This window comes from Cnephaeus nilssonii (assembly GCF_951640355.1).
Source record: "Cnephaeus nilssonii genome assembly, chromosome: 14".
In the NCBI taxonomy this organism is placed as follows: domain Eukaryota; kingdom Metazoa; phylum Chordata; class Mammalia; order Chiroptera; family Vespertilionidae; genus Cnephaeus; species Cnephaeus nilssonii.
The window spans coordinates 15,607,775-15,623,626 of NC_137085.1; the positions used below are offsets into that span (position 1 = coordinate 15,607,775).

General features: G+C 54.1%; 1 protein-coding gene across 3 annotated transcripts in view; it reads left to right on the forward strand.

Annotated features, from left to right (window-relative positions):
- DAB2IP (DAB2 interacting protein) overlaps positions 1-15,852 on the forward strand; it is a 176,725-nt gene that overhangs the window by 99,499 nt on the left and 61,374 nt on the right. For all 3 annotated transcript variants that reach the window (XM_079789790.1, XM_079789789.1, XM_079789788.1), the window contains exon 3: positions 1,041-1,189. In XM_079789790.1, coding sequence (XP_079645916.1) covers positions 1,041-1,189 — 149 coding nt within the window. The remainder of the gene's footprint in view (positions 1-1,040; positions 1,190-15,852) is intronic.

Consider the following 15,852-nt stretch of genomic DNA (forward strand, 5'->3'; position numbering starts at 1 on the left):
TTGAACGCCTGTCTCGCTATTGGGCTAGGAGTTCTTGGGGCTGGAGGTGGGATTAAGCTCTGTCCTGAGTCCAGGGAAGTCTGCTAGATGGAGGAATGGCTTGAACGCCCTCCCCCCAGCTGAGGTCTGCCATACTCTCCCAGGAGCAGACCCCTCTCCACCATGGGTCATGAATGGGCCCAGCCAGCTGTCCCTCTAACCAAGGCCCCGACATCCCTGGGACCTGGCTCCAAATCTTGAAGCATGCAATGGAGATACTCAGCAAATCCTCAGCCCCTTGGCTCTCCCTGAGCTAGGCACTAGGGACCCTGAACCCAAGGTGATTGCCCCGGCTGGGATACTCTGTCTCCAGCAAAGGGCTACACCCTGAGGGCCAGGGATGGTTATCCACGGAAGGAAGGGCACCCAGGCTAAGGGTCCAGGTGGCCAGGGTAGCCTGCCGGCCCCTGGAGGACCTCACACCTGCTCTCAGAGCCTTCGTTTCCCCGATCTGTATAACCGGGGTTGTGTGGAGGAAGGCACTTTGTTAATCTGGAAAGGTGTGGGAGGCGTGGATTTTTCAAGGTGGGTGGCGGGGTGTGACCTCGTTCCCGGTGGAGGTGAGGAGACCGCGGTCGCCCAAGCCCCCCGGGGGTGGACCCCGCCCCTCCGCAGCCCCGCCCCCTCGTTCCCTGTCGCTGGCGCCCGGGGGGCTCGGGCAGCCTCGGCCGCGGCCGGCGCGACTCGGCTCCGCGTCGCCATGGCAACAGTGGCTTAGGGGCGGGGGCGATGTGGCGGGCTGGGCTGGGCTAGGTTGGGCCGGCCGGGCGGGCGGCGCGGGGTGGGCCGGGCCTCGCTGCGCGGGCCGGGCCGTCGGCGCTCGGTCGGCGGGCGGGCGGGCGGCGCGGGCTGCGAGCTGCTGGGGCCGAGCCCGAGCCCGCGCCCGCCCTCGGCCGCGCGGCCGCCCGAGCCGGGGCGCGGGTCCCGCGCGGGTCCCGGGCCCAGCGCCGTCGCCGCGCTAACCCCGCCTCCCCTTCCCCTTCTTGTCGCCCCGCGCGCAGGGCTTCCTCAGCCGCCGCCTCAAGGGCTCCATCAAGCGCACCAAGAGCCAGCCCAAGCTGGACCGCAACCACAGCTTCCGCCACATCCTGCCGGGGTTCCGGAGCGCCGCCGCCGCCGCCGCCGCCTCCTCCGCCGCGGACAATGAGAGGTGAGCCCGCCGCCGCCGCCCGACCCGGCCTCCTCGCGCCGCCGCCCCGGGATGCGCCCCGGAGGGCGCGGGGACAAAGCCGGAGCCAGCGCCGGAGCGCGCTGAGAGCGGGAGGGTGCGCCACGCCGCCCTCCGGCAACTTGTGGGGCCACCACGGACTGGGGGGTACGACGGGTGGACCCTTCTCTTACCCCCCCGAGGCCGGGCAGGAAGTGCCCTCGGCGAGAAGTCCTGCCTCGCCTTGCCGAGGTGGGCATTGTTTCCCGGGCGCTGCAGTGCCCGGAGCTGGGGGCAGAAGTGGCGCCTCCATCCACAGGACTCGCCCTCCCTGCCTCTGGAGCCCCTGGGTGTCCGATACAAAAGGCATTTTCTGCTGGGTTTTGCTGAAACCCAGTGGTGAGGAAAAGGGTGAACATCTGGAGGGGAGGAGCAGGGGGCTGGGCCGCTTAGGGGGCACATCTGCTCTAAGTAGGGCGCACGCTCTTCTGGGGGCTGGGGTGAGCCGAGCGGCGGTGCCGGGGTCCTGAGCTCAGGGCATCGCCGGAGGCTGTTGAAGAAGGGCCTTAGCCTCTCCAGTCTGGGCAGCTGCTTCCCTCCCTTACCTCTCCACTCCCAGGGGTGTCTCCTGTTCCCTGTTTCCTTTTCCTGGGCAAGCCAGGAGCAGGGTGTGGAAATTCCAGGGGGAGGTGGCTTGTGGGCCCGAGGAGGAGAGGGCGGAGGTAGTTCAGCCTGCCTGGAGTCCCCGGGAGCTGAGCAGGCTTCAGCTCGCAAGGGCAAGCCATCCTGTCCGCCTGTAGGGGCACTGGGCAGGCACAGTCCCTCGGGGCCCAGGTCACACTCCTCGAGCCCTGCCAGCCACCGCACCTTTCCACTTGGGCACAGGTACAGCGATGGATTCTGGTGCCGGTTAGAACGTGTCCCTCCCTGCTCAGCTAGTGGAGGTGAAAGAACGGGCAGGCACCATTCAGCCCCACATCTCAGGCCGCGGGCATCTGCCTTAATAGGGCTGTGCCTTGTGTGTGATCAGCGAGTTGGCGAGTAGGGGAGGCACGGGAGGAATGAAAATGTGTTTCTGCTCCCCTTTGGTTCCAGCAGGGGAAGGAGGACAAGTTATAGCCCAACTCCTGCCCAAGGTTGAGCGACTTTAACTGACCCCTAGCATCTTTCCGGAGAGTAGCCCCAGTAGAATTACCAGACCTTTCATTTCTACCAGCCAGAGAGCTGCTCCTCCCAGGGCATCCTGCCGCTGCCTGCAGCTAGTTTCCTGCCCCAGCTGCCAAGCCTTGCCCGAGGCGGGACCCTCAGCCTTTCTCTGATGGCCACGGTGCCCCAGGGGACCAGGCGTGCCGGGGCAGGCAGATGCAGCCAGGCCAGAGCTCAGTGCTGGGTGCAGCCACTGCGTCTTTGAAAATCTCGCTTCCCATCTTTGTTATTGTCTCGGAGTCAGGCCACCGGGTTTGCTGCCTTCCTCCCTACGCCGGGCCCCGCCTCCGGCTCTCTCCCTCAGGAACATGCCTTTCTCCGCGCTTTCCTTGGCGGGGGTCAGGACCCTCTGCACCCGCATGCGGGGGCTTGTGTACGTACCCCGTTTTGTGTGCATGTGTTGATTGTCGGGGAGCAGGAGAGACGGCAGGCAGTCCGGCCTCTGAGTGTGTCTGCCCTCCCGGGAGCAGACAGCGTGCATGCCATGTTTACCTCCTTCCCGTGGAGAGCCTGCACCGAGAACCTGGTGAACGCTTGGCCGGCAACCCTGGCTGGAGGTTGGGGCATGGCCGAGATGCCCTCGAGCAGGTCCCTCCCAGCGTGGCCTCAGGTCAGCATTGCCAAATGCTGGAGGGGCTCGGAGTGGGGGGTTGGGAGTGAATCTGTTTAAGCCCATTTCTAGAAATGGTGGTCAACGGTAGTGGTTGGAGCAGAATGGCAAATGGCAGTGGTGTGGAATTGTCTTATTAATTTTCTATAAACAAAATCTGGCTTGGTGGCTTCTCTGGCACAGGAGATTTCCTACGGACGGGCAGAGAGAGACTGAGTTTGAAATCTCTCTTCCCAGCCTTGGAGCTGAAATAGGCTTGGCTAGGACTGGGGTCTATGGTTTTGCTGCTTTGGTTAGAAATAGACTCTTTGGCTGCTGCTGGGATGGATGGGCAGATATTTCTCTGGGGCACCCCCTGGAGTCGTCCTATTTGGAGTTGAGTGAGTAAAACCCACTATGGTGATCCAACTCCCGCAAAGCTCTTGGTCAAACCTGGGTGAGTGAGGTACTTCCCTGTACTCTGACTTGGTGGGGTTGTGCTGTTGAAAGCTGGGAGGGCAGAAAGGCTGCCTTTGGCTTGGTTTAGGAACAAGGAGGGGGTTGAATTCGGCTTCATGGGACCCCCACTGGGCTGCCACGCCTTCTGCTGGGGGCGGGGGGGGGGGAGGGTAAGTGCATAGATGCCAGTCTCAGGGATGTGAATGGGAAGAGGGAAGAGGGTGGGGCTTCTAGGTGACAAGTGTGAGCCCTGGTCCCTGTGGCCTCCCCATGTAGACAGACAGCACAGGGCACTTGAGGGCGGCCTCTTGGGTTCTGACGTTGGATAAACCTGTCTGCTTTGTGGCTGTTGAAGTGGTTTTGTTGCATGCTGTCTGTGTGCTCTACAAACTGCTGTGCAGGGAAGGTTATTTTTCGCACTGGAATTCTCTTACTTGGAGGATGGAAACCTCCCTGGGCTCCCTGGGAACGGAATCTGCCCCAGGTGTGGCGGCACTGAGGCTGGCTGGTTGGGAGAGAGGGCTGATGTCTAATTATGAGGCTGGGGTTAGGCCAGCCAGGGCTTGGTGGGCACACTTGGGTACTGGGGGTCCCTAGGGCTACAGGACAGGTTTGAGCCTTTGTATTTAATCCCCTGAAGTGGCCTGGGGGAGGTTCCTTTGGAGGTTCTGAAAATAAGCACCAAGGACAGGTAATCATTTCTCCTGGATAACGGAAATGAACGCTGCTCTGAGGCTTTCCAGGTGGAAGGTGTGCTGGCAGAAGCATTTTTGTTTTGCGGCTGGAAATGTTGCCGCTTCGTTTACAAGGCTGTTTTAATGTGGGGAAAGGCGATCCAGGATGTGGTGGTTCTGCCTTCCCAGAAGATAATTTCCGAGTCACCCGTTTATTTATTAATGTTCCTGAGTAGCTAGGAGGGTCAGCTGGCAATATTATGCTGTCTTCATCCCTTTTCTCCCTGACACTGTTTCTGGGTGACCCTCCCCCCCCCCCGCCCCCACATGCTGGGATTATGTCCTCTCTGCCTCCCTACCTGTTCCCCTGCACCCGTAGTTATTCTGCAGTGACTGTATCCCCCTTCCCATTCTTCCAGTGTAGATAGAGCTTATGGAATAAACGTGGGCAGCCCAGGTGCAGGGATGCAAAGCTGCTGTGTGAGGAGTTAGAGATGGATTATCCCTCCCAGGAATTGAGTTCCTATACCTGAAAGTTATTAATGGTGGGATTCTAGGCAGTGTGAGACTAGGAAGGGAGATACTGGAAGTTTCGGGTGAGGGCTTTCAGGGACCCTCAACTGGCCCTGAGTAGGTAGGAATTGGTTCTGCCACTTGGGGTGAGGTAGCTTGATGTGGACGGGGAGAGGAAGCTTGATGAGGAGCAGGGAAAATGGAAGACAGGATCTGTTTTTCTGCATTAGTGTTGACAGTAGGTGCAGGAGGGGCTGTGCATCCAGGCCTGGTTTTTCTTGCCTGCCCTCCTTCCCCCTACCATAGACAGTGCCTGTTCTTCTCTGCCTTCCCTTGGGTCTTGGGTGACTGTGCAGTATAGACACTTTCTAGGCATAATGGGAAGTATGCGACCTTTGGATTTGAAGCCAGGCTTTCCTGGAGCAAGTCACTTAACTTTTCTGAGCCTCAGTTTGCACATCTGTAAAATGGGCCTGATGGTAATGTTGGTGGAAACATTAATCTTAATATATTCAGCACATATTTAATAGGAAGTGTCTGTCCTGTTCGGTGCTATTTTCTTTGCAACTAAAACTGGGTTTGCACATTTCATTTAAGTGTTTCTAACATTTCAGTAAGTAATAGCATGCAAAAGCGGCTAGACTAGCATGTTGCAGGCTTTCAATAAGTGGTAGTTAATATTGGTTGGGAAAGGTCATCTCATCTTGGTAAGCCTCAGTTTTCTCATCAACAACATGGGAATAAAAACAAGTAATCCTGAGGTGTTATTTCGAGGTTCAAGGGAGATATCAGATGTTGCTGTCCCTTGTAAGGTGAAAAGGGCTGTAAAGAGAGTCATTGTTACCTTGAACACAAGTAATAGCTGGGCAGAGTGACCTTAGTTCCTCTCTACACCTGGAGAAGCAAGTCTCTTCTATATGTGTTTTAAAAATTGGCTTTAAAAGTTACATCTAATGTTGGATCATACTTGTTTTTAATCATTTGGGCATTTAGTTATCTAGCTTTTATTAAAAATAATACTGGTATTTAAATCCTTGAATTGTTTCCTTAGGATAAAGTCTTAGAAATGGAATTATTAAGTCTAAGAATAGATAGAAATGCCTCCCCCTGAAAGCCTATAATAATTTACACTGCCCCAATGATTTTTGAGAGTGCTCGTGAGCACCTGTTTCCTCACACCCTTAAAAACATTTTGGTGTCATCATTAAAACAATCTTTGTTATTTGAATAGGCAGAAAAAAAATGGTGTTTCTTTGTTATTTGCATTTCTTTCCTTGCTAGTGATTGAATATTGTTTTATGAGTTTAATGGCCAGAAGAGCTTTTTCTTCTGAGTCTTGTCTATTCCTGTCCTTTGCCTTCTGACAAGCCGCTGGCAGGATTCTTGGTTGCTTTGTATGGCCGGCCTCCCTCTGCTCTGAGAGGCCCCAGGTAGGTGGATCTTTGTTAAATGGGCCCCTGCCTTCTGAGAGGTATGGCAGGGAATTCATTAATTATCTACAAGGAAGGCTCTCAGCTCTCTCCTCTCTCTCCTCCCCTTCCCCCTGCCTCTTCGTAAGGGAATCGGATTTAATTCTTAATCCGATAATTATCGTAAGGAGGCCTGGTGTATACACAGCACTTGGAGAGGTCTTCCGCCCTACAGGGTAGGTGGGCAGTGAAAGCACTGTTAGATTCGGGGACACTGAGGTACACAGAGGCACAGAGGTGGGACTGTCACAGAAGCCAGGCCTTGCCTCCGGGTCCTGACCACCTGCAGTATTGTACTTGGAGCCCCGTGGGCACCTTTGGCAGCAAGGCTGACCTGAGCCCCACACGTGAGCAGGTGATTCTGAGCCTCGTCTCCTGAGAGGGAGGGGGAAGCTACAGAACACGACTCGGACGTAGAGAAGAACCAATTTATTTTTTGCCTTCTCATTTTTATCACCCTCCTTTTAGATCTGCAGCTCCCTCGTGTATCTTCCAGAGATCCGAGCTGGGCAATATTTTTAGGAACGGTGGAAATTAGCTAGTGAGAATGTGATCAGCCCCAGGCTGGGGTTTCAAAGACTAGAGAAGCCTTTCTTTGTACTGGCATCTGTAGATATATGTATGTCTGTGTGTGCACATTTGTGTATGTCTTGCAAGTGCACACCTGCCCTCATGAGTGTTGTGTGTCTGCTATATGTAAATACCCTGTACATGCCTGTGCACTTGAAATGAGTAATGACATGTAAAATGTTTGGAATAGTGCTTGGCACTTCATGTTGGGTTGGACCATATGAAGTGGCTGTTTTTGTAGGTCAAATGTGGGCATATGGTTCAATCTAATAAGTGCTCAAGAAGTGTTGACTACCATTATTATTATTGTGTCTGTTTATTCTGTGTACATGTGTATATAGTATGTTCTGTGTTTGAGCTCTCACATGTGCATATCTGTGTGCAGTTTCTGTCTGGGTGTGTGGCTGCTGAGCTGGCCTGTTATGTGACAAACCGCCCACCTTCCTGGGGAGAACCTTCCAGGGCTCAGCATATACCTGGGCCATCAGGACAGCAGCCCTGCTGCCTAATTCCCTTTAGCCTTCAGGTGCGAGCAGAGCCCAGGCTGGGGTGTCAGGCCTGAGGGGTGCTGTGGGGCCCATCACATTCTCCCCAAGTAACTCTGCCTATTTCTAAGCCCCATGTCTGAGGACACGCAAATCGACTCTTTAATGGAATCCCTTTGCAAAATATTACTTGAAGCAGAAAGTTAATTACCAGGCTCTAATGAATGGCTATTTTAGAAGGCCACAGAAGAGATCCTAGGGAGACTGAAAAGGCAGGAAGGAAAACATCCAGCTCCCCTCCGGAGCGCCCGGTGACTCCTTCCCTGGCTGCAGAGCACACTTGGCCTCTCCCAACCTGCGCTGCCGCCCACTCCCTTGTGATTGGCTAAGGGGGAGTGAAACGCTCCCTTTGCGTGAAGATCCTCTGGTGTCCTCTGAGGAGTGGCTGGGTGCATTCCCGCCTGGGGGTGGGCTGTGTGAGGAGCTGTGGATAGCAAGCCTGGACGGAGGCGAGGCTGTGCCTCCTTACCCGCACCCCCTCCCGGGCCTCTGAGGCCTCTGCAGCCAGGCGACACGCCCAAGGCTGTGGGAAGGACAGTCACTGGCCACTCTTCAGTGAAACTGACCCCTCTCCTACTCTTCCAGGGTACTTTGGGCTGCTGCCTACAGACCCCCGTGCTCTCCCTCCTCCCCGACTGCCCGAGGCACCTTCTGGAAAGGCTAAATCTCCACCCGGGGCCAGCTCCCTCCTCCCTGTGCTCCCCCAGTGCTCAGTGTGGAGTCATCTGTGATCATGCCTGCCCACCCACCTCAGAGCACTGGCTGAAAGCCCAAGGAGATTATTGTGATAGAAATGATGTGGAAGTTTCCCTTCCTAGCTGAGGGTGGCCTGTGTTCCCTCCCCTCTGAGATAGAGGGCATCTCTATCCTCTGTGGGCATGTGTGGCTCCCCACCCAGTCTTGTCTACAAGCCTCACCGCCTGCCACCGGCTATGCACTTGTAAGAACCTTCCAGGTCCTTATGGAAGCCACCAGTTGTGCACCAGAGGTCCCCTCTGAGCAAGGCGGGTGGTGGGGTGAGGACCCAGGGGAAGGACAGGGAGATAGGATTCCCCACCTGCAAAGATCCCTGGCAGTCTGCCTGGGAACATCCTGGGCATTGGAAGGGTGGGAGGAAGTGACCTCAAGGCTGGAGGTCAAGCCTGATTCTCGGAGTATGCCAAAAATAGGACCTCCCTGTACCCCCACTTATACCCGCTCAGGAAGCCTGCGAGCACCTGACTCCTAGGGTTGTCCCCGCTGATGGCGGCGGCCTGGGTGGGCTGGTGCGAGGTTTTAAGTTTGTGCCTTGGGTGACTGTGCTCCTGTGCTGGAGGAGGGGAGGAGCCAGAGGGCAGCCTCAGGACCTCCTTAGAGGTTCCCCCAAAGGCAGCCCGAGCAAGGCTTTGCCACCCTCACCCTCCTGCTGCCCTTCCCATGCAGCCACTTGTCCCTTGACTGCTACAGGCCAACCTAGAGCGAACAGAGTTCAGGGGCTGCAGGAACGAGGCTCCTGGGCCAGGCTCTATTCTGTGGGACAACTTTGGAAAAGCCACCGAGTCTCAGTTTTCCCATCTCTCTAGAGGGGCCGGGGGGGGGGGGGCAGGAATTGGCCCAGCTAGATGCTCTGTGGGGTGAGTTACTCCTGCAACAGTGATTCCCCCCCTCCCTCTTCTAGTGGGCAGCCCCCATGGGAGAGGCCCCCTTTTGACCCCGTCCCAGCTGGTTCCGGCCACCACCCAGTTAACCCTCGGACCTGCCTGTTGCCCTGACTTTTCTTGCATCCTCTGGACCCTCATTGGTAGGCCAGACATGACTATGAAAGAGAGCAGTGGGCAGAGCTATAGACGCACTCTGGTAGCACAGGCCCTGATTTAATGCGACGGTGTCGTGGCGGGGGTTTCATATGAGGGCAGTGAATTAGTGCGGCGGCTCCCTGTGCCCACTGACTAAGGGGAAGTTAATTTCATGCTCTGTCTTTTTGACATTCGTAATCAAAGCACTGTATTGCAGCTGCAGACTGTTAGCACGTGAAGGATGTGCAAGCCTTAACAATTTCTGTTTCCAGTGAAGCGGACTGATTAATAGATTGTTCACAGCCCCGCCCACTCTGTTCCTGTTCCCCTTCCTGCCTTCTTCCCCCCTTTCCAACTTCCCCAGATCTCATCAGGACACCCAGCCCCAGGATTGACTGACTACAGCCCCACTCTTGTCTTGGAAGCAGAGGGGCTGGCCTCTGAGTAGGACTGACCGGCCAAGCCCAGCCCAGTAGGACTGACCCTTCATTCTCACAAACCAGTGTGAAGAGGGATTGCCTGGGACACCGGATCAAATGCAGGTTCTTGGGCCCCATCCCAGACCTTCTGAATTAGAGTCTGGTGGAGTAATTGAGTTTCCCCACAGTTTGAGAACTGTTGCCCTAAGTCAGTGGTCGGCAAACTCATTAGTCAACTGAGCCAAATATCAACAGGACAACGATTGAAATTTCTTTTGAGAGCCAAATTTTTTAAACTTAAACTTCTTCTAATGCCACTTCTTCAAAATAGACTCGCCCAGGCCGTGGTATTTTGTGGAAGAGCCACACTCAAGGGGCCAAAGAGCCGCATGTGGCTTGCGAGCCGCAGTTTGCTGACCACGGCCCTAAGTTTATTTCTTTTGCAGAGGGGCAGGAACTCTGCCCTAGTTGTGCGCCAGTGACTTGCCTAGGAACTGCCCACGCTGTGTTCTTAATGACTCCTTATGGTGAGAGGTGTTTTTGTTTCCCATTTCACAAATACAGAAACAGAAACTCCAGGAAGGGGATGTAACTGGTCCAGAATCACACACTGGGGGACCCATGTCCAGGCAGTCCATTCCCTGGGTGGCGCCCCACATACCCCCATTAGCATGCAGACCCTTCCTTTTTATGGTTGTGGTGCCTTTCAAAAGTGTTTTTTTTTTTTTTTTAATTTATTGGTGACATTGGTTAATAAGATTGTATAAGTTTCAACTGTTCATTTTTATGATACTTGATCTGTGTATTACATTGTGTGCCCACAACCCAAAGTCAGTTTATCTTCTGTCGCCATATATTTGGCCCCCTCTACCCTAAACTACCCCCACCCCCTTTCCTCTGGTGACCACCATATTGTTATCTACATCTATGAGTTTTTTGTTTGCTTGTTTTTCTTGTTTCTTCATTTGTTGTTTTTAGTCCCACATATGAGTGAAATCATATGGTTGTTATCTTTTTCTGACCTTTTTCACTTAGCATGATATTCTCAAGATCCATCCGAGTTGTGGCAAAAGGCGGTATTTCATTTTATGGCTGAGTAGTATTCCATAGTATGTATGCATCACATCTTCTTTTTCCAATCCTCTATCGAAGGACACTTCAGTAGTTTCCATGTCTTGGCCACTGTGAATAATGCTACAGTGAACATAGGGGTGCATATATATATTTGTGAATAGATGTTTTCTAATTTTTTTCAGGTAGATACCCAGAAGAGTGGTTGCTAGGTCCTATGATAACTCTATTCTTAATATTTTGAGGAACCGCCATACTGATTTCCATAGTGGCTGTGCCAGTCTACATTCGCACCAGCAGTGAATGGGTGTGGTGCCTTTTGAAATCAACCTTCCCCATCCTAGAGGAGTGCCCAGGAGCCCCTCTTGTGCTCGCACAGGAAGAAGGTGCCCCGGGTCTCCCAAGTATGCTTGGAGCAGTCAGGTGACCTGCATTTGATAGGGGAGGTGGAGAGGCTCAGCGGGGTGAAGGGCAGGTCTAGATTTGGAACTTCTCTGCTAACGTCATGTCCAGTGCTTGCCCACCTGTGCCAACAAGGCTCACTCTTCTTGCTGTCTCCCTGGTTCCAGGTGAGGAAACGGAGGTTCTGAGAGGTGGGGTCACTTACCAGGATCGAGAGAGTGACACCATGGTTGTTCAAGCCCGGGTCCACTGAGTGAAAGCCCGGGGAACAGGACTAGCCAACATTTCGGGGCTGGACCAGGTGCCCTTGACCCCCAACTGGAGAGTGGCCGGCCGGGAGAGGCCAGGTCAGGTGGGGTGGGCTGCCCTCCTAACTGAGGAGGCCAGGTACCTGCTGAGGGTTTGGGGAGGAGGGTGTCAGGAGGAGAGGAGGAGTCTGGGCCGTGGGGTGTGGAGCTAGAATTTGAACTCAGGGCTGCCTTACTCAGAGCCCTGCCCCCACACTGCCGCTTGCTGAGGAGATGTGTCAGTCACCCAGAGCCAGTCCAAGGCCCAACTCCAGCCACTGCTTCTCTCTGAGCCTCGATTTCCCCATCTCAACAAAGCACAAACCCAAGACTGATACGTTGGGAGCCAGCATTCTGGGATTCCTTGAAGGAAAGCAGCTAGCCCAGGGTGCATCCAGTCTTGCCGAGGCTTTGCTGCACCACCTGCAGGCGTGAAGCCTCGGGGCTCTTGTGGAATGGAGCGGTGGCCACCGTGGGACAGACTGTGTTTCCTCTTTGCACTCTTCACACGGCCAGCTTCTCTTGGTGCTGTGATAACCCCCCAGTGCTCTGGAGTGGCCACTCATGATGGGCCAGGTTCCATGCCCAGCGCCTTGTTCATTTTCTCATTTCGTCCTTACAACAGCACTAGGATGATAGAGACTGTTACCGCCCTCATTTTATAGAGAAGATGGAGGCAAGACACAGACTGCACAATGGGCCCGTCATACAGCTCGTAGGTAGCCAAGCTGGGACTCAAACCCGGGTGGTCTGGCTTATTATAGAAAAGCCCGCCATCAACCACGCATCTGTTCAGATGCCCCGTTTTACAGACGACATGCTCTGTCAATAATACCATCCGTGAACTGCCTGCCACATAGAAAGAGTCTCCTGTGTGCCAAGCGTTGTGTGTCGTATGCATGTCATCTCTGGTCCTCCTGGCTACTCCCACAGGTGACGAAACTGGCCTGGGAGAGGTGAAATCATTTACTGGGGATTACCCTCAGGATGAATTTAGAATCTAGGTCTCTCTGGGCCCAGGGCCCGGGCCTCTCTAGTGGAATAGCTAACAGGATGAGCACACCCCGTGGGCCAAGCCTGCTCTCAGCACATCACTGGGAGGAACTCACTTCATCCTCACAAAAGCCTGTGTGATACACACTGTTGTCATCCCTGGGTTACAGTCAGAAAAGGAGGTGCATAGCTGGAATGGCAGACCTAGGATTCGAACCCAGGTAGCCTGGCTCCCAAGTCTGTGCTCTTAACTACTGCACGGTACTGCCCTCTCCCTATTTGACAGAAGAGGAAACTGAGGTCCAACAAGTGAAAGCCACTTGCCCTGAGTCAGACAGCAGGTGAGTGGCAGAGACGGGATTTGTACCTAAATCTTTCCAGAGTGCTTTACTGTCTCCCGCCCGAGAGAGCATAACAGCTGTCAGTGGGGTGGAGGAGTGTCCCAGGCCACCCGGAGCACTGCAGGGGCTTCTGTTGCTGAAGTCCTGAGGTGGTAGGGGTGGCAGCGCAGGCAGGCCTGTCTCCCGGTCTCAGTGGGTGGGACCCCCAGCATGTGAGGGTAGGGCTGGCTCGGTGACTGCCCCCTACTTTTATAATTGGTCAGTGATTATAAGTGTCTTTCTCTGTGGGCTGCCCCAGGGTTCTGGGTCCCACATCGCTTCTTCTCAGCAGAGCTGACGAGCTGTGGCTGCATTTGAATCTATTGATTTATGATGCCTGGTGAGGTGTGGCAGGTGGAAGAGGTCATGGGTGGGTTACACTGGTTTTGCATAGCACCTCCCTTCCTCTCCAGGTCAGCTTGTAGAGGACACTTTCATCATTGCCCAGGAGGGTAAAGAGAAAGCAGTGATGGGGGCAGGCAGGCATTCCCCCAACCAGCCCCGGCCTTGTCTGGTCCTGACCTGAGGGAGGATGGGAGAGTCTGGTGCTGAGACCTCCAGCAAGACTGGCTGCGGGTCACTGATCATGCAGCCAGGCTCCCTGCTGACCCAACTGTCTGTGGACCTGAGATGGCACTGGGCACAGGCGTAACTGTTTGGCCTCGGGGAGGGCGCTGGAGGTAGTTGTGGGGCAGTGGTCATGCCGTGGCCGGGTATTCTGGCCTGCCCAAGGTGGTCTCGTCCCGTTGTCCGAGGCTTGTGAAGCCCGCATGTTTGGCTGTCTATGAGAGCAGTGAAAACCTGCTCCAAGGGAGTTCAGATCAAGGGGTAATGGAGCTGACAGGGGCTTTAGTGAGCAATCTGTCCAAAGGTTCTCAAACTCGGTTCCTGGAGGCGAGACTAGGCCTTTTCCTCCACAGGTGTGTGATCATCCTCACTTTAGGGACTCACTCTAGGATCCAGGACATTGAAGGCCCTGAGGGGTCCTGCAGTCTCACCTCGGTTAGTCTGGGACCTTCTGTTCCCGCACCCTTACTCTCACCCAGGAGTGGCTGGCAGCATCTGCGGAGCAGTAGTGTCTGCCAAACATTCTTTGATAAACACTAATTTGAAGTGTTACCTCTCCTTAGAAGTGGGCTTCTTAGGAGGCAACTTTGGAAGTATTCCATGCCTTTAGGACCCACAGGAGTAAGTCTTGAGTGATGGCATTGCTGGCCCAGAAGCAGCTATTGGGATATGTATCCCCAGGTCCTAGGAACCGTTCCTCAAAGCAGCTGCCAGCTCTCCTGTGTGGGGGGTGGGGCCTGGCTTCTGTGGGCCCAGAGCCTGGAGGGGTTTATTTTCCCTTTTGTGGGCTGGGTGGCTCCCTCCTGGCACCCAGCTGCTTGGGCTCTGGGCATCTCCACCCCCCACTGGACTCCTGTGGAAGACAGCAATCGGGCAGAGGCTGCCCACTGATTTGCATAATTGCACTGTCCCCTGAATAATTAATAAAGCTCTGTCCTTGCTGGGAGCAATGTCTGCACCATTATGGGTGGGTTTGCCAGAGCTCTTCCAGGGAGCTGATGGTTCCCGGACTCCTCGGCCTTTCCTGGCATGAGCCCCCCAGAGAGGAGAGAGGGCCCTGGATTGGAGGGGGTGTGTCCATGTCGCTCACACTGGGCGGGGCTGGCAGTACAGGCTTCTTTCTTCCAGGACCCACACATGGGTCTCGAGCACACAGATGACTTGGGATTCTATTCTTCCGCTTTGTGTGGTTGGTCCCACAAGTTCTGCTCTGAAGTGTAATCGACTGGTGTGGAGACTTGGCGTCCTTTTTGGTTAGCCTGGGGAGGCACTGCTGACCCAGCAGGTAAGGGCAGTGATGGGCGTTTTCAGGCAAAGGCAGGGGAAGGGAGGCATTTCAGCTCGAGGCCTTTCTTCAGTCCCTTCAAGTTTTGGGCCTTGGTAAGATCGGGGTAGCCTGGAAGTGACTCCTATTCGAGGTTTCTAAGTCCTTATTTGTGTCGTTTTGTTAAAGGGGATTTTCTCTCTGGGCCAAGGGAGGTTGAGGGCTGGCTATACTCCTGACATGTAATTGACACGGGGAGAGGTCCTTAGTCTCTTCAAGCCAGGGGTGTACTTGAAAGGCCTGCTGTCTTCGCTACCTCCCCTAGTCACTGTCCAAAGTGCCCATAGGACTGTTTCTCAAACTGAGTTCCACAGAACACCACATTCTTGCAGACGTTAATGGGTGGGTGCTTGGGATAAGAGGATTCCATAGTCCAAACAGGTGAGGGAAGCAACCAATGGACCAAAACAAGTTAAATTTCTTCAATGCTGGACTCCTAGGAGCCTTTAATATGTTAGTGTGCATCTGGGTGGATAGGAGGATGTATAGGATGCTCTGCTTTCCATCCACACAGACTGTCCAGCGTCTGCTTGCACATCTCCTGAGATGGAGTGGTGCCCAGGCCATTGCTTGACAGTGCCCACCCTTGGAAACCTTCCTCTTTGTTGAGTTTGTCTAGCCAGCATTTATGTGGCACTTTATCATTTACCACTTGGCCCTCCTACCAGTTGGGGAGGTGGCAGGGCAGGGATCATCCATTTTATAGATACAGAAACTGAGGCTCAGAGAGGGTAATTATCTCACCCAAAGACACATAGATGGTGGTAGAGTTGGCAGTTAAACCAATGTCTGCTAGATGGATCTTCACCTCTTTCCTTTGGCCACCATAAAACCATTTATTCCTTGCCCTGCTGGTGTGGCTCAGTGGTTGAGCATCAACTTATGAACCAGGAAGTCATGGTTTGATTCCCGGTTGGGGCACGTGCTCGGGGCATGCGGGCGGTGGCCGACTGGTGACTCTCATCATTGATGTTTCTGTCTCCCTCTCTCTTCCTCCCAAGTCAATTATATATATATATATATATATATATATATATATATATATATATGTGTGTATGTGTATGTAAATGTATATGTATATATATAAAATTTACTTTCTGGGTAAAGGTCAGTATGTTGGCTGGCCTTGGTCCTTCGGACTTTGGGGACCTGTTGCTCCTACAGCTCCCATCCCAGCTTGCTTAGAGTAAGTTTCTGGGGGTAGGAAGTAGGTAAGCTAAAACGCTGTTTAATAATATCTCAGCTTCAAGGCCTGGTTTCAGAGCCATACACAGATAATGGGCATAAAACTCTCAGATGTCCTGCTCATCAAACCATTCTTGACTCACCCTTTTCTTCTGCCCTCTCTTTTCATAGGGTGGATAGGCTCTTGTCTTGTGGGGAGGAGGAGGGCAGGGGGTGTCCAGCTGCTGTGTCTTTCTGC